This window comes from Aquarana catesbeiana, linkage group LG02 (genome assembly GCF_042186555.1).
Source record: "Aquarana catesbeiana isolate 2022-GZ linkage group LG02, ASM4218655v1, whole genome shotgun sequence".
In the NCBI taxonomy this organism is placed as follows: Eukaryota; Metazoa; Chordata; class Amphibia; order Anura; family Ranidae; genus Aquarana; species Aquarana catesbeiana.
This window is the reverse complement of record NC_133325.1, coordinates 36,782,924-36,799,094: the sequence shown is the minus strand read 5'-3', so window position 1 is coordinate 36,799,094 and position 16,171 is coordinate 36,782,924. Positions and strand designations below refer to the sequence as shown.

The window sequence follows — 16,171 nt, the reverse complement described above, 5'->3', positions numbered from 1 at the left end:
CTGAGCCGTGGTAGCGCTGGCTCCGGCTCTGCCCCCGCCTGACTCTACTCTTGGTCACTGGTTGCTATAGCCGCCTAGCGGCTAGCAACCAGTGACGTCACTGCCCACTGTGCCCACACTGCCCAGCATTCAAAGCGGAGGAGGATTGCATTTCCTCCTCCTCCGCGCTAGTGCTTATGGGGCTAGTGCTCATGGGCAGGGCCGGCCCTACCATGGGTCCCGGGCGGCATGTTCTGAGGGGCGGTACATTGACGCCTAAGAAGACGGTGGCGGAACTTCTGCCGATCGCTCCGCTTCTTATCCCACCGTGAGGGTGGCCTGGGCGGCGCCGCTGCTTTTAGAGGTGATGGCAGAGCACTCACTGCTATACCCGCACAGCGGACCATCCTTTCCGCGGCTCCCCCCTATTGCTGCTGACATGTCGGGATGACAAGAGAAGGTCAGCTGATGGCTGACAGCGTGAAGGGGAGGAGCTTCCTGCTGTGCACTGAGACCCCATGATAAAAGAGGGATCGCTGGAGGCGCGGCTGACACTGAGAGAAAGTAAGTGTCAGCGCCATTGATCTTATCTCCACCACCCCTGCCTGTGTTTAACCCCCCTCACCACCCCTGCCTGTGTCTAACCCCCCCTCACCACCCCTGCCTGTGTCTGTCTAACCCTCCTCCTCTACCCTTGCCTGTGTCCAACCCCCCCCACCACCCCTGCCTGTGTCCAACCCCCCCCACCACCCCTGCCTGTGTCTAAACCAACCACCACCACCACATCTGCCTTTGTCTGAACCCCACCCCCACCACCCCTGCCTCTGACTGAACCCCACCACCACTGTTGCATGAATATCTGACTTCCTGATAAATTTAATTTTAGTTTTAATTGTCATGATATAAAATAATGGATGTGTGGGCCTTTTGGTGGGCGTGCTGTTTTTTTGTTTTGTTTTGTTTGTGGAGGAGGGGGGGGCAGCATTTTTTTCCTGGTCCCAGTCAGCACAATGTCTTGGGCCAGCCCTGCTCATGGGGCTAGTGCTCATGGGACTTCTGGACTGGAGCGTCCCTCCGGTGGCGCCGTGGAGTGCAAAGCAGCAGGGATGGGGATACCTGGGGAGCCGGGAAGAGCCCAGGAGGGAGAGAAGACACCGCCACCCTGAGCAGCATCCCCATCACCTCCCAGAGCCTGCACTCCACCTATCAGTCCTCTCCCAGCGCGCTGTGACTGGAAGAGGAAGAAGGCGGGAATTACAATTTGGCCGCCGTGCGACATCGATCGGCGCTCGGGCGGGCGGCTCTCCTCCTCTCCTCTGGCTGCCTCACACACCAGCACCACGGCTGAGCTACTGCTGCAGGACCTGGACACATGAAGTCTGTCTCCTTCTGGTCAGGTAGGTCAGTCAGTGTGTGTATGTCAGGTACCAGGTCAGTGTATGTAGGTCAGTGTGGGTCAGGTAGGTCAGTGTGTATCAGGTAGGTCAGTGTGGGTCAGGTAGGTCAGTGTATGTCAGGTAGGTCAGTGTATGTAGGTCAGTGTATGTCAGGTAGGTCAGTGTGGGTCAGGTAGATCAGTGTGAGTCAGGTAGGTCAGTGTGGGTCAGGTAGGTCAGTGTGGGTCAGGTAGGTCAGTGTGGGTCAGGTAGGTCAGTGTGTGTGGGTCAGTGTATGTAGGTCAGTGTGGGTCAGTGTGGGTTGGTCAGTGTATGTAGGTCAGTGTGGGTCAGGTAGGTCAGTGTATGTAGGTCAGTGTGGGTCAGGTAGGTCAGTGTATGTAGGTCAGTGTAGGTCAGTGCATGTCAGGTAGGTCAGTGTGGGTCAGGTAGGTCAGTGTGTATCAGGTAGGTCAGTGTATGTCAGGTAGGTCAGTGTATGTCAGGTAGGTCAGTGTATGTAGGTCAGTGTGTGTCAGGTAGGTCAGTGTAGGTCAGTGTGTATTAGGTAGGTCAGTGTATGTAGGTCAGTGTGGGTCAGGTAGGTCAGTGTATGTCAGGTAGGTTAGTGTGGGTCAGGTAGGTCAGTGTATGTCAGGTAGGTCAGTGTATGTGGGTCAGGAAGGTGAGTGTGGGTCAGGTAGGTCAGTGTATGTAGGTCAGTGTATGTCAGGTAGGTCAGTGTATGTCAGGTAGGTCAGTGTATGTAGGTCAGTGCATGTCAGATAGGTCAGTGTATGTGGGTCAGGTAGGTCAGTGTGGGTCAGGTAGGTCAGTGTATGTCAGGTAGGTAGGTCAGTGTGTGTATGTCAGGTAGGTCAGTGTGTTTGTCAGGTAGGTCAGTGTATGTCAGGTAGGTAGGTCAGTTTAGTGGTCAGCATTGATGGGCACTGGTAAGCCAGGCAGCAACCAGCAAGTCAGCGTAACCGTACCCCCCCCCCCACCACCACCACCACCACACAACCACACAAACCCTCTGCCCAACCAAAAAAACCCAGCACCACTAGAAGCCTCCCCCGTGCTGGTCTTGGACTTCGGGCTGAAGCCCCTGGTCTTTTTGCCACCTAGCAACGCCCCTGCCCCATACTATTAAGATTCTAATGCAATTTCCATGCCTAATAAAAAAATTTTTTTTTTTTTTTTATCTCCTATGAAGATAATAACTAATATTATACTGAAGACATTGCAAAATATATTTAGATTTAACATTAAAACAAAAACACAAATAAATTAAAAAAGAAAAATATTTATTAGGAAAAAATATCAATTGCCATATGTACAACAAACATCGAAGTAGAAAAAACTTTTTCCTAAAATAGTAAAATGTAGTTTGCTTGACGTGTTTGATGACCTGCAAAAATCACTGTACACTCTCCCTCATTATCCACTGTTTATGTCTTTTTAAAGTACTGTATTTAGTCCTTTTCTTCAGTGCTGCTCAGTCCAGTATGATCACATGCAAGTCCTTATATTTTTAATGTTATACTGTCCTTACCCTAACTCTGCAATGATGACCATTCCGAAAATTCACATACAAGTCCCTCTGTAGTTAACACTGTGAAGTCTTTAATCCACTTCTTCAATGGTAGGTCCGGGGTTGCAGCCCTGTCTGGCCTGAGTACTGCAGCTGGCTCCTGGCATCCCTCCTCCTGCTGCCCCTTGGTACAATCTGGAGATGATAGGGTTACATACCCTCTCCAGCTCCTTCTGCTGGTGGAAATACTCCTCTTTCTCACCCAGCTGGTTCTTGTCCAGCCATGACAGGACCTCATTACACTTATCCACAATGGCCTTCTTATCTGATGCACTCATTTTGTCCTTGATATTGTCATTCTCCACTGTGCTCTTCAGATTGAAGACATAGGCCTCCAGAGAGTTTTTAGCAGCAACCTTCTCCCTCTGGACATCATCGTCCGCCTTGTACCTTTCTGCCTCCTGCACCATGTTCTCTATTTCCTCTTTGCTCAACCTGCCCTTGTCATTGGTGATGGTGATTTTGTTCTGCTTTCCTGAGCTTTTGTCCACAGCAGACACATTGAGGATTCCGTTGGCATCAATGTCAAAGGTGACTTCAATTTGTGGCACTCCGCGTGGAGCTGGAGGAATGCCACTCAGTTCAAACTTGCCCAGGAGGTTGTTGTCCTTTGTCATTGCTCTCTCACCCTCAAAGACCTGGATGAGTACACCTGGCTGGTTGTCGGAGTAGGTGCTGAAGATCTGTGTCTGCTTGGTGGGGATGGTGGTGTTACGTTTGATGAGTACAGTCATAACTCCTCCGGCTGTTTCTAGACCAAGAGAGAGCGGGGCCACATCCAGCAGGAGCAGATCCTGGACCTTCTCAGACTTGTCACCTGTCAGAATGGCAGCCTGTACAGCAGCTCCATAGGCAACAGCTTCATCAGGGTTAATGCTCTTGTTTAGCTCCTTCCCATTGAAGAAGTCTTGAAGGAGTTTCTGCACCTTGGGAATACGTGTAGAGCCTCCGACCAGAACAATGTCATGAATCTGAGACTTGTCCAGCTTGGCATCTCTCAGGGCCTTTTCAACAGGGTCAAGGGTTCCCCTGAAAAGGTCTGAACAGAGTTCCTCAAAACGAGCCCTGGTGATGGAAGTGTAGAAGTCAATGCCCTCATACAGAGAGTCAATCTCAATGCTGGCCTGAGTGCTGGAGGACAGGGTGCGCTTGGCTCTCTCACAGGCTGTTCTGAGCCTCCTCAGAGCTCTCTTATTCTGGCTGATATCTTTCTTGTGCTTGCGCTTGAATTCTTCCACAAAGTGGTTCACCATCCGGTTGTCAAAGTCTTCTCCACCCAGATGTGTATCACCTGCTGTAGCCTTCACTTCAAAGACCCCATCATCAATTGTGAGGATGGAGATGTCAAATGTGCCACCTCCCAGGTCAAAAATCAGGATGTTGCGTTCACCTCGGCTTCCTTTGTCCAAGCCATAAGCAATGGCAGCAGCTGTGGGCTCATTAATGATTCTCAGTACATTTAAACCAGCGATGACCCCGGCATCTTTAGTGGCTTGGCGCTGGGAGTCATTGAAATAGGCTGGCACGGTGACCACAGCATTTCTCACAGGATGACCCAGGTAAGCCTCAGCTGTTTCCTTCATCTTCAACAAGACCATGGAAGAAATTTCCTCAGGTGCAAAGGTCTTCTCTTCTCCTTTGTATTCCACCTTTACTTTGGGCTTCCCACAGTCACTCACCACCTGGAATGGCCAGTGCTTCATGTCAGACTGCACCACAGGGTCATCAAACTTCCTGCCAATCAGTCTCTTGGCATCAAAGACCGTGTTCTGCGGGTTCATGGCCACCTGGTTCTTGGCAGCATCTCCGATCAGTCTCTCTGTGTCGGTGAAGGCCACATAGCTCGGGGTGGTGCGGTTCCCCTGGTCATTGGCGATGATCTCCACCTTGCCATGCTGAAAGACGCCAACGCAGGAATAGGTTGTGCCCAGATCAATGCCAATTGCAACGTCTTTGAGAGCCATCTTCTTGCTGGTGGATGTGTAGATCTCTATAGAATGTCTTCTCGGGGGTCAGTAGATGAAGTTGGTTCTCCTCTGCTGTGTCAGAAGATACGTCTCCTCTGTGCTGTATCAGGAACGGAGTTGTGATCTCCTCTATGAGCTGAGCTCTGTCTTCTCTCTGGGAGTTTTACTATCTGCCTCTCTCTGTGCAGCTCAGCTCTATTTATACTCGCTGGCTCAGCTGTGAGAAAGTTCCTGACCAATCACGCACAGTCCTTAGGAAGCAGCTGGAACCTTCCAGACACTTCCTGGAAGCATTAGCCAATCAGCACTGACCTGAGACAAACGTCATCAACTTTAGATGATTCCTGAATGTACAGGAATGTTGGGGACAGATCTCTGCTGTCTGGACAGAGTTAACCCTTTCATGACTTGCAGGTCCCCGGTGGTTGGGATTAACCCTTTCCATTTATAACTGCTACCTAGTGGCTGAATAAAATTAAACATTTCTTGGCTAATTGCTCCCTGGTGGCCAGATAACATTAACACTCACATGACCAGCAGCTCCATTAAGCATAATACAGTTAACCTTTTCATGACTTGTGGTTATCTGGTGGCTAGACAGGATTAACCTGACTAACAGCTCTATGGTGGCTGCATATGATTAACCCTTTATGATCAGCATCTCCTTAGTGGCTGAACACGGGTCCACCAATTTATGACAAATGTCTCCTCAGTGGCTGGATAAGATTAACCCTTCCATGACTATCAACTCCTTAGAGGCTGAATACCATTAACCCTTTCATGACTGATGTCCTTCCAGGTGGATTTTATTAACCCTTTCATGACTAACCGCTCCCTAATGGCAGGATGTGATTAACCCTTTCATTTCCTGTGGGTCTGTGTTGGCTGGATAGGATTTACCTATTTATATGGAGATGTTTCCTGATGGCTGGGAACTATTAACCCTATAATGACTGGTGGCTTCCAATGTCTGTATATGTTTGACCCTTTCATGGCTAGCAGCAGCTCATTTCTGGATGTTCGTATTATCCTTGTCCACCCTGGTGGCAGCATTTAGGCACCAAGATATATCATCCCTTTCCTCACTATTGGCTTCCTCCCAATGTCTGTGTTTTTAACCATTTTATAAAGAAAGTTTCTTCTACCCTTCCTAATGAGCCAGCTGCAATGGCTCCCGATGGGCTGCAAAGTACCGTCTGCAAACCCACCAACATTCCAGCTGCTTTCCCCCACTAATGGAGTCCATTTCCCGTAGTGGTTACTAATTGTGAGGCCAGATTTAAAGTTCCTACAACCCTTCCAAACTATGTGCCACGCCCACACATTACAAAAAAACATCCAATGCTGCCTGAAATCCCTCCTTCTCATATATCTTTACAGCCCTGTATGCAGATATCTATAAGCCCTGGTAAGAGCCTTTCTACAAGACAGCCCAGTATAGCATTTTATAAATGCCTCCTGCTCTCCCAAACTAAGTGCAGGCTCCCAGGCACCCAGCGGTAATGTCTATAATGTCCATCAGTTGTACATGCATAAAACAAGTTTTTGGCCTTCAATTTGGATGTTTTTTAGTCTGCAGTTTAGATTTGGTTTCTTCTATGGGAAAGGATTCTTCTGGATGGGGGAGGTCTGGCTAAACGGTAATGACATGATAGGGTTGGGGGGTTGTAGGTAGCACTGTGGTATGCAGGAAAGTCTAGATGATGACCAGGGGCGGACTGATAACTCATGGGGCCCCTGGGCAATAGGAGATTATGGGGCCCCCAGCCAATCAGAGATTATGGGACTACACAGTATACACACACACAGTATACAATCACACAGTATACACATACATCTACACACAGTATGCACAGACAGGTGTAAAAAAAAACCACAGATTTATACATACTGTCCCTGGTTTTACTGAGGCTGGCAACCCTGATGGGGCCCCTTAGTGGCCCAGGGCCCTCGGGCAGTGCCCGAGTGGCTCAATGGTCAGTCCACCCCTGATGATGACACATAATTTGTCAGGGCAGCAGTCACTTTTAAAGCACTAATCCTGGATATGAAAGTCAGCACAGGGCAGTACAGTGGACAGTGGTGTAGTGGTTAGCACTTTCACCTAGCAGCAAAAAAGTTTGCTGGTTCGAATCCTGACCATGACACCATCTGCATGGAGTTTGCATGTTCTCCCTGTGCCTGTGTGGGTTTCTTCTGGGTACTCCGTTATCCTTCCGCACTCTAAAGACATGCTGGTAGGTGAATCGGATCCTGTCTAAAGTGTCCCTAGTATGTATGAATGTGTGTGTTAGGGACCTTAGGTTGTAAGCTCCTTGAGGGCAGCGGCTGATGTGAATGTTCAATGTATATGTAAAGCGCTGCGTAAACTGACGGCGCTATATAAGTACCTGAAATAAATAAATCAAATCTACTAGGTGTTATGATTCCCACTTTGGGGTGCAGGAGGATCCAAACATGTTTGCAGGCAGCACTGTGTGCTGTTAGGGAAGTGGGAGACGCTTTAGTAGTGGAAGGGTTAATATTGGGACTCCGTATTCATCAGGAAGGAAGAATTCACACAATTAAAGTCATTCAAGGGTTTATAATTTCCCGCTTGTAGTGATCCCAGTGATTGGGCTTATCATATCCAGTCACCTTCCAGTCCTGAAATGGTTAAACACCCATATACACCAGAAAAGTACCGTATAGGAAAGGGTGTAATATACAGATATAGGGGGTGGGGGTAAATGTGTTACTTTGTATCAATAACATTGATTTGTAATTCATTCCATCCATGCATACACATGCACACTGCTGGGAGGGGACACAGTGTTCTTCCATGCTGAGTTCTGTCCATGATAATTTTATTATTTGTACAGTTATATAGAAAGACACAGCGGTGCTCTTCCATGTAACACCGGCATTCTGGAACCTTTGTGATACCACCCGGCATTCTGAGGTCACCAAACCCAACTCTAATTGGTGAGAGCCTAAGGAGTCCCTGAATATTCCTGTAGCTTCCTGAATCATCTGAGGATGACGTCGCCTTAGGTTAGTGCTGATTGGGTGATGCATCCAGGAAGTCTCCGGAAGGTTCCAGCTGGTTCCCTGGGAGACAACAAAGCGTGTGCCTAGATTGTCCGTGATTCGTCAGGAACTTGACCAGTGTAGTCTAAATGTCCCCTTCATTCTTATCGCTGTTACCCACTTATCTCCAACCCGTACCTTACCCACCTCAAATAATGAGACCACACTTATATTTTATGGAGTAAAATGGCCATAACAGCCTATTTTATTAAAACAAACCAACTAAATAACTCCAAACCACTATATATATATATATTATATATACTGTATATATAAATATAATAAACAATAACATAACCTGTTAACCCCAGTCTGATGGTCTCTGACGGTGACCCACCTTTTTAACCACGTATAACCACATACCACACCAATGCACTGTGGGACCTTTTCCAAACTGATAGGCCTCCAGCTGTGACCGCTCGGAGACAACCCCTTCCCACAGTGCAACCATTCCAGTATTCCATCCACCGTTCAGGAATACACCGGAGGGGCACATACAAACGATGAGCCCCCCACCCCTTTTTGATCCCTCCGTTTACTGCCACCGTCAAAGACCACCAGAAGAACACCGCCACAGCCCGAAAGGGTGACAACCTTACCCTTGAGGGCACCTCCACACCCTCAGGGCCCGTTCTATCCCTTCCTGTAAACCCATAGCCATAAGTCAATCCCCACTTCAGAGAGACGAACTCCATCACTCCTCAAGTAGAGCCCCACATTTTTTCCAAGCTCTCTGTGCCTAATCACAATACCCCCATTCTGTGCCACGAACCTACCCACTACTTTGTTGATACGAGTCTTACTGATGCTCACCACAGATCTAGCCCAACGCCATGTCGTTATAGCCACAATGTCAGACCACAGCAAAAAGGGGTACCCGGGAATTTAGTGCGCAAGTGCGTGAAATCGGATTTAATATCCGCGATCAGGTCCCTGACTGTCCGGATCCCCAAATCATTCCTCATGTATCACTAACACGTCAGGTGGTCTATCCAGCCTTACGTACCTCTCCACCTCCACCATCACTCTACCCCACCTCATCCCGGGTATCCCCAACCATCTCCGATAAGCCTCCCTCCTGGAAAATACCCAATTGCCTGCCATCCGGTCTTACGTCTCCTCTCCTGGCCCCCCAACACACCTAGGAGTGCCCTATGATCCAGACAAGGCGTACTGAACCTCCATCTGAAACGACAAACAAATAACATAAAGGCAGCAACACACCTGTCAACTTAACACAACCATATCACAACATGCGAATCCCACATGCACCCTCCTTTTCCTGTAAACATCCAAGATAGTTTTTTTTTTTTTTTTTTTTTTATATCTATTCCACGGCCAAATGAGGCCTAATATAAGACCGAAATCTCACAAATCCCATCTTCCAATTCTGCGCACAGCCGCCTCATCCAACCCACATCTGGCAGCTTCTGTAGCCGCCCCTATGCGGAAGGAGTGTGAAGCGTACCCTGCCCCGTCCAACCCAGCTGCTTTACGACATTTCCTAAAAATTGATATGAACTGAAACTTTGACAAGTAGTACCCATCCTCATGCCTCAGGAATGGCCCTGCCCCATCTGTTTTAATCTTCGGAAATTCACGCACTGCCTCAACAGGGCACACCCTAGACCCAGGTAATGCGAACAGCGACACCCTTACCCTGGTGATCAGTTTTTGACCTGCGCAGCCGCAAACACACTCTATCCACCTCCACCTGCACATCTTGCTCCCAACAGGCCCACTGCCAAACACTTCGATGGGCTAACCAACTCCCCTGTCCGAAAAACCCCAAAAATGCTAGCGAGAACACTGCTGTAAACAGCAACGCTTCATACCGCGATTTACATATTGAACCCCACATCGCACATACGGACCCCAGGTTCGCAAAAGTGACAGGCCGTCTCACATCCTTCCACATATGCTGTTTTCGATAACCCTTTATGGCCTGCTTCACCCAAAATCTTTTTTCCAGTCCTCACCTCCCATTAATTTGAAAAGAAACGATAAGCCCGCCATTTTTTTATCGATGGAAGAGACCGAAAAAACATTTTTCAATGTTCCTAGCTACAAAATACAATACCAGTAACCGCCCGTCAGACCCCATTTTCCCAGCCCCTGCCTCCTGTACCAACCCTGACCATTCTTTCCATACCTTCGCGTAGGCTGACCAAGTGGACTCACTTAGACTGCCGAATCCATCCCGCGGTGACTCCAAGGGCAGCTCCCAAATCCAGTCCGGGCAAGGAACTCCTTCTTTTTGTGCACCCGGAGCCAGCTCCCTGAACTTGTTCCATTGAAATCGAGACAAGGAGTCAGCTAGCAAATTGTCGACACCCGGGATGTGCACCGCATAAATAAAATATTTAATCTCAAACACCTCAACACCAGTTTCCGCAAAAGCCGTATAACTGGTTGTGGTGAAGCAGACATGCGATTGACCACCTGCACTACTCCCATGTTGTCACAATTTATTCTCAACTTTAGAATCTGGCATGCCTCCCCCCACAGTTCCAAAGCCAGCACCACTGGAAAAGTTCCAGTCGCACTAAATTCTTAAGGAACTCCGCCCTCTCCCAAGACTGCGGCCAGGGTTCCACGCTCCACTGCCCTTGGAAAAATGCACCATAGCCCGTGGAGCCTGCAGCATCTGTAACCAGCTCTACATCGAAATTACTCACCGGGCCAGACATCCACACCGCCCTGCCATTGTATGAGGCTAAAAACTCATACCACACCTTTAAATCCTCCCTGTGTTCCCCGGTCAGGCGAATAAAATGAGTCGGGGCCTTTACCCCCGCGGTGGCTGCCGACAGCCGTCGGCAATACCTGCCCCATGGGGATGATCCTGCAGGCAAAATTCAACTTACCCAGCAACGACTGCAGAGTCCTCAACTGAACTTTCCGCAGTCCGTGGATTTCCCGAATTTCCTTCTGCAAGTCCTCCAACTTACCTCTGGGCAATCGGCACTCCATCGCCATTGAGTCTATTACTATCCCCAAAAGCTAAGTTCAGCCGTTGGGCCTTCCGTTCTTTCTGCGGCCAATGGTATACCAAACCTGCCTGCGATGTGCTGCAACGTGGAAAGTAGAATCGCACACACAGAGGAAGCAGGGGGGCCTATACACAAAAAGTCATCCAAATAATGTATGACTGAACCTAAGCCGGAAACCTCCCTAATCACCCACTCCAAAAACGAGCTGAAAGCCGCGAACATGGCTTTTGGAAAAGATAAGTGGTGTATCACGCGGAACTTGTTCGGTTCCTTCTTGGGCACCACCCCCAATGGTGACACCACCAAATCCTGCCAGGGTTTGTTGGAAAAGGGCCCCCCCATGCGCCCCATGGCCACTTCTCTTCCCAATTTGTCCTCCACCACCCCCGGATGCTGTAAAGCAGATGTCAGATTCCTTGCCTTTGGCAGAACCATCGCCAATGAACACGGGTTCTTAAAACCGTCCTGAAACCCCGAAGCCAATAACTTTGCCGCTTCCCTGTCTGGATACTTACTTAGAAAAGGAAGCATCCTTTCCACCCTCACCGGCGTCGTCCCTCTTTTGAGCAGAGTCACCGGCATGCTTCCCTCTCTTAAAACACCTGGACAATATATGGGTTCCCCCTCACCCAAAGCACTCATGCTTGAACTTGTATGCTGCTCCAAATTTACAGGAGCCCTCATTGCACTGCCAGCATACTCCCCACTTCTTTCCGGCCGGCAGTCCTGAGGAATGTGTACCCCCGGCCTTCCCCTGAAAAAACTGAGGCGGGGCCCTCGCTGAAGACATAAGCCTCATCCAGAGGCTAATATCTTTATGATCCCAATGCAGAGACGGGCGGACTACTCTGCGCTGTCTGAACTGCTCGTTGTATCTAAGCCAAGCAGTACCACCATACACCCTATGTGCCCCTCCTATAGCGTCCATGTAACAGAACAAAGCCGAGCAATGCTCGGGGTTCTTCTCACCAATAACGCTCACCATAATGGCAAACGCTTGCAGCCAGTTAACAAATGTACACGGTATAAGCCTGTACCTCCTTCTTTCCTCGTTCTCCTTCTTGGAATCATCAGGTTTCATCCTGTCCAAGTTAATTTTTTCCAATGGCAGTAGCGAAAAATCTCCACATACTCGCCCTTGTAAATCTTATCCCGGACTTCCTGTTTTAGATGAGCTCCCAGCGGGCCCTCGAAGTAGAGGTATACCTCGCACTTTGCCGCGTTCGCAGTCCTGACCATATTGGTCCTCTCTGCCTTCTCCGTATCCCCTTTTTCCCCTGCCTTCTCGGTGACCACTCCTACCCCTGACTGCACGGGTATTGGAGCTGCCGGGGGCATCTCCACCCCAGATCCCCCAGTTCCTCCAACCACTGCCTCAAATCTACCTAACAACGCCCGCAGGCCCTCCAATAAATCCGTCAGCTGCGTACCGGACCCCGCACTGGCAGGCCTGTGCCCTGCCCCCTGCTGGCCCAGCGTATCCCCCCCTGACTGTATCAAAGGAACTGCTGGCCTAACCGTACCCGCAGCTACCACCCCTAACACATCCTGCAATGCATCAGACAAAGACAAATTAACCATTGACTTACCGGGCTGACCAGGAGCTCCCCCAACAGCCGCCGCGTTGCTCTCCATCGCTGGTACTAGTGGTTCCTCCTCCCCTGATGCTTTCCCTTCTGACCTCTCGTCCTGTTCCAGGATGGGTGGCATAGCAAGCCCCCCGGGAGATAAAATCCCTAAGGCCGTGGTGCTTGGCAGTTGTGGGGCCCGCTTCACCCCCGAAATTCCTCCTTCTCCAGACCGGCGTCACTGACCTGACCTGGCGATGTCCTGGCTGTCATGTGTTGTTCTTCCTCCGCCATCTTGTCCCACCGAGCGCTGTCCCGGTAGGCTCCGCCCCCTCACCGACTTCCCGATCTCCCGCTCCACCACCTCCGTGTCTCTGCTCGGCTCTCCGTCCCTCATCATCTCCCCCCTCTGATCGCTGTGTGCGGATGGGGATGCCGCCCTGCTTCCTGACCCACGATGTCCGTGCGGGGAACCGGCGCCATGTTGGCCCGTGGCCCCACCCACTGGATTAGGCAGGCGGCGTGTGGACCACCCAGGGCCTGCTGAAAGCTGTGGCTGATGCTGTTTTGCCGGGGGAAGCGATCGCTCCTCTGTCGGGCTTCTGGGGAGGTGAATGGGTCTAGATGCAGGCCCTGGTGAAAAGCACGCTGGAGGCCGCGACCTCCGCGATGGGACACCTCACCTGACGGGGATCCGTCTGCCTCATCCTCCATGAGCTCCGCGCCTGTCTCTGCAGCCACTCTGGTATTGCTTCAATCTCTGCCATCATGGAGGAGCAGTGAGAAAAACTGCCTCCTCCTGTAAGTTCATCTTCACACTGACCCTTTGCACCGCCCCCTCTATAAATATAACCACTCCCCTTTGGCAAAACTTCTTTCTTACCTTCCCCTTTCTTGCCACTCCCATTACTCCTTTCCACATTAACCCCATATGTGTCTCCCTTAGACACACTGTCATGCCCGGCCCTACACTATCCCTCCTTGCAGTCCTTTCGTTTCGGGCCTCACTTTCTCACAGCTGAGCCAGCGAGTATAAATAGAGCTGAGCTGCACAGAGAGAGGCAGATAGTAAAACTCCCAGAGAGAAGACAGAGCTCAGCTCATAGAGGAGAACACACCTTCGTTCCTGATACAGCACAGAGAAGACGTATCTTCTGACACAGCAGAGGAGAACCGGCTTCATCTACTGACCCCAGAGAAGACATTCTGTAGAAATCTACCCATCCACCAGCAAGAAGATGGCTCCCAAAGACGTTGCAATTGGCATTGATCTAGGCACGACCTATTCCTGCGTTGGCGTCTTCCAGCATGGCAAGGTGGAGATCATCGCCAATGACCAGGGCAACCGCACCACCCCGAGCTACGTGGCCTTCACCGACACAGAGAGACTGATCGGAGATGCAGCAAAGAACCAGGTGGCCATGAACCCACAGAACACGGTCTTTGATGCCAAGAGACTGATTGGCAGGAAGTTTGATGACCCTGTGGTGCAGTCTGACATGAAGCACTGGCCATTCCAGGTGGTGAGTGACTGTGGGAAGCCCAAAGTGAAAGTGGAATACAAAGGAGAAGAGAAGACCTTTTCACCTGAGGAAATTTCCTCTATGGTCTTGTTGAAGATGAAGGAAACAGCTGAGGCATACCTGGGTCATCCTGTGAGAAACGCTGTGATCACCGTGCCAGCCTATTTTAACGATTCCCAGCGCCAAGCCACTAAAGATGCCGGAGTCATCGCTGGTTTAAATGTGATGAGAATCGTTAATGAGCCCACAGCTGCTGCCATTGCTTATGGCTTGGATAAAGGAAGCCGAGGTGAACACAACGTCCTGATCTTTGACCTGGGAGGTGGCACATTTGACGTCTCCATCCTCACAATTGATGACGGTGTCTTTGAGGTGAAGGCTACAGCAGGTGACACTCATCTGGGTGGAGAAGACTTTGACAACAGAATGGTGACCCACTTTGTGGAAGAATTCAAGCGCAAGCACAAGAAGGATATCAGCCAGAATAAGAGAGCTCTGAGGAGGCTCAGAACAGCTTGTGAGAGAGCCAAGCGCACCCTGTCCTCCAGCACCCAGGCCAGCATTGAGATTGACTCTCTGTATGAGGGCATTGACTTCTACACTTCCATCACCAGGGCTCGTTTTGAGGAACTCTGTTCAGACCTCTTCAGGGGAACCCTTGACCCTGTTGAAAAGTCCCTGAGAGATGCCAAGCTGGACAAGTCTCAGATTCATGACATTGTTCTAGTGGGAGGCTCTACACGTATTCCCAAGGTGCAGAAACTCCTTCAAGACTTCTTCAATGGGAAGGAGCTAAACAAGAGCATCAATCCTGATGAAGCTGTCGCCTATGGAGCCGCTGTACAAGCTGCCATCCTGACTGGTAACAAGTCTGAGAAAGTCCAGGATCTGCTCCTGCTGGATGTGGCCCCGCTCTCTCTTGGTCTAGAAACAGCTGGAGGGGTGATGACTGTACTCATCAAACGCAACACCACTATCCCCACCAAGCAGACACAGATCTTCAGCACTTACTCGGACAACCAGCCAGGTGTCCTCATCCAGGTCTTCGAGGGTGAGAGAGCAATGACAAAGGACAACAACCTCCTGGGCAAGTTTGAACTCAGTGGCATTCCTCCAGCTCCACGCGGAGTGCCACAAATTGAAGTAACCTTTGATATTGATGCCAACGGAATCCTCAATGTGTCTGCTGTGGACAAAAGCTCAGGAAAGCAGAACAAAATCACCATCACCAATGACAAGGGCAGACTGAGCAAAGAGGAAATCGAGAAAATGGTGCAGGAGGCAGAAAGGTACAAGGCTGATGATGATGTCCAGAGGGAGAGGGTTGCTGCTAAGAACTCTCTGGAGGCCTATGTCTTCAATCTGAAGAGCACAGTGGAGGATGACAATATCAAGGACAAAATGAGTGCATCAGATAAGAAGGCCATTGTGGATAAGTGTAATGAGGTCCTGTCATGGCTGGACAAGAACCAGCTGGCTGAGAAAGAGGAGTATTTCCACCAGCAGAAAGAGCTGGAGAGGGTATGTAACCCTATCATCTCCAGATTGTACCAAGGGGCATCAGGTGGTGGGATGCCAGGAGCCAGCTGCAGTTCTCAGGCCAGACAGGGCTGCAACCCCGGACCTACCATTGAAGAGGTGGATTAAAGACTGCATGGTGTTTACTTCACAAGGACTTGTATTTGGACTTTGGGACTGAGCACCACTACAACATTTAAAATATAAGCTCCTTTCTAATGTCTGAGCAAGACTCGCTTAGATGGGAATTATATTCCACACATTTTATTTTTGTGATGTGAACAATGCAAACAAATTGCTCTGTAAATAATGTATATTTATAATTGCAAGAAATTATGTTTATATGTTGTTGTACATAGGATTTTTTTTATTTCAATAAACATTTATTTTTTTATAAATAATGTGCCTCTGCGATGTGGTTTAATTTTTAATATCAGACAAATCTGTAATCCTGGGTAAGTAGAATGCAGACACTTTGTACATATTTGTTGTATAGTATATCTAAAACGGCTTCTCTCCCCCCTCTCCAGTCATTTTTTATCACTCCTGCTTTATCTCTCTCACTGTCCCATGTCTGTGGAAGA

The 16,171-nt window shown here is 49.6% G+C and overlaps 2 protein-coding genes across 2 annotated transcripts; one reads left to right on the top strand and one right to left on the bottom strand.

Annotated features, from left to right (window-relative positions):
* Window positions 1-2,645: 2,645 nt before the first annotated feature.
* LOC141126788 (heat shock 70 kDa protein-like) lies at window positions 2,646-6,899 on the bottom strand. Its single transcript, XM_073612775.1, has one exon. It carries the CDS (start codon window positions 4,911-4,913, stop codon window positions 2,982-2,984), a length of 1,932 nt encoding a protein of 643 aa, XP_073468876.1. The 5' UTR covers window positions 4,914-6,899; the 3' UTR covers window positions 2,646-2,981.
* A 6,193-nt stretch (window positions 6,900-13,092) lies between these two features.
* On the top strand, window positions 13,093-15,863 carry LOC141126789 (heat shock 70 kDa protein-like). Its single transcript, XM_073612776.1, has one exon. The coding sequence runs from the start codon at window positions 13,785-13,787 to the stop codon at window positions 15,714-15,716; it is 1,932 nt and encodes a 643-aa protein (XP_073468877.1). The 5' UTR covers window positions 13,093-13,784; the 3' UTR covers window positions 15,717-15,863.
* The last annotated feature ends 308 nt before the right edge of the window (window positions 15,864-16,171 follow it).

What these genes read in the sequence shown, in the direction of transcription:
- LOC141126788 (XM_073612775.1), bottom strand. Translation starts at nt 4,913, where the DNA reads ATGGCTCTCAAAGACGTTGCAATTGGCATTGATCTGGGCACAACCTAT.
- LOC141126789 (XM_073612776.1), top strand. Translation starts at nt 13,785, where the DNA reads ATGGCTCCCAAAGACGTTGCAATTGGCATTGATCTAGGCACGACCTAT.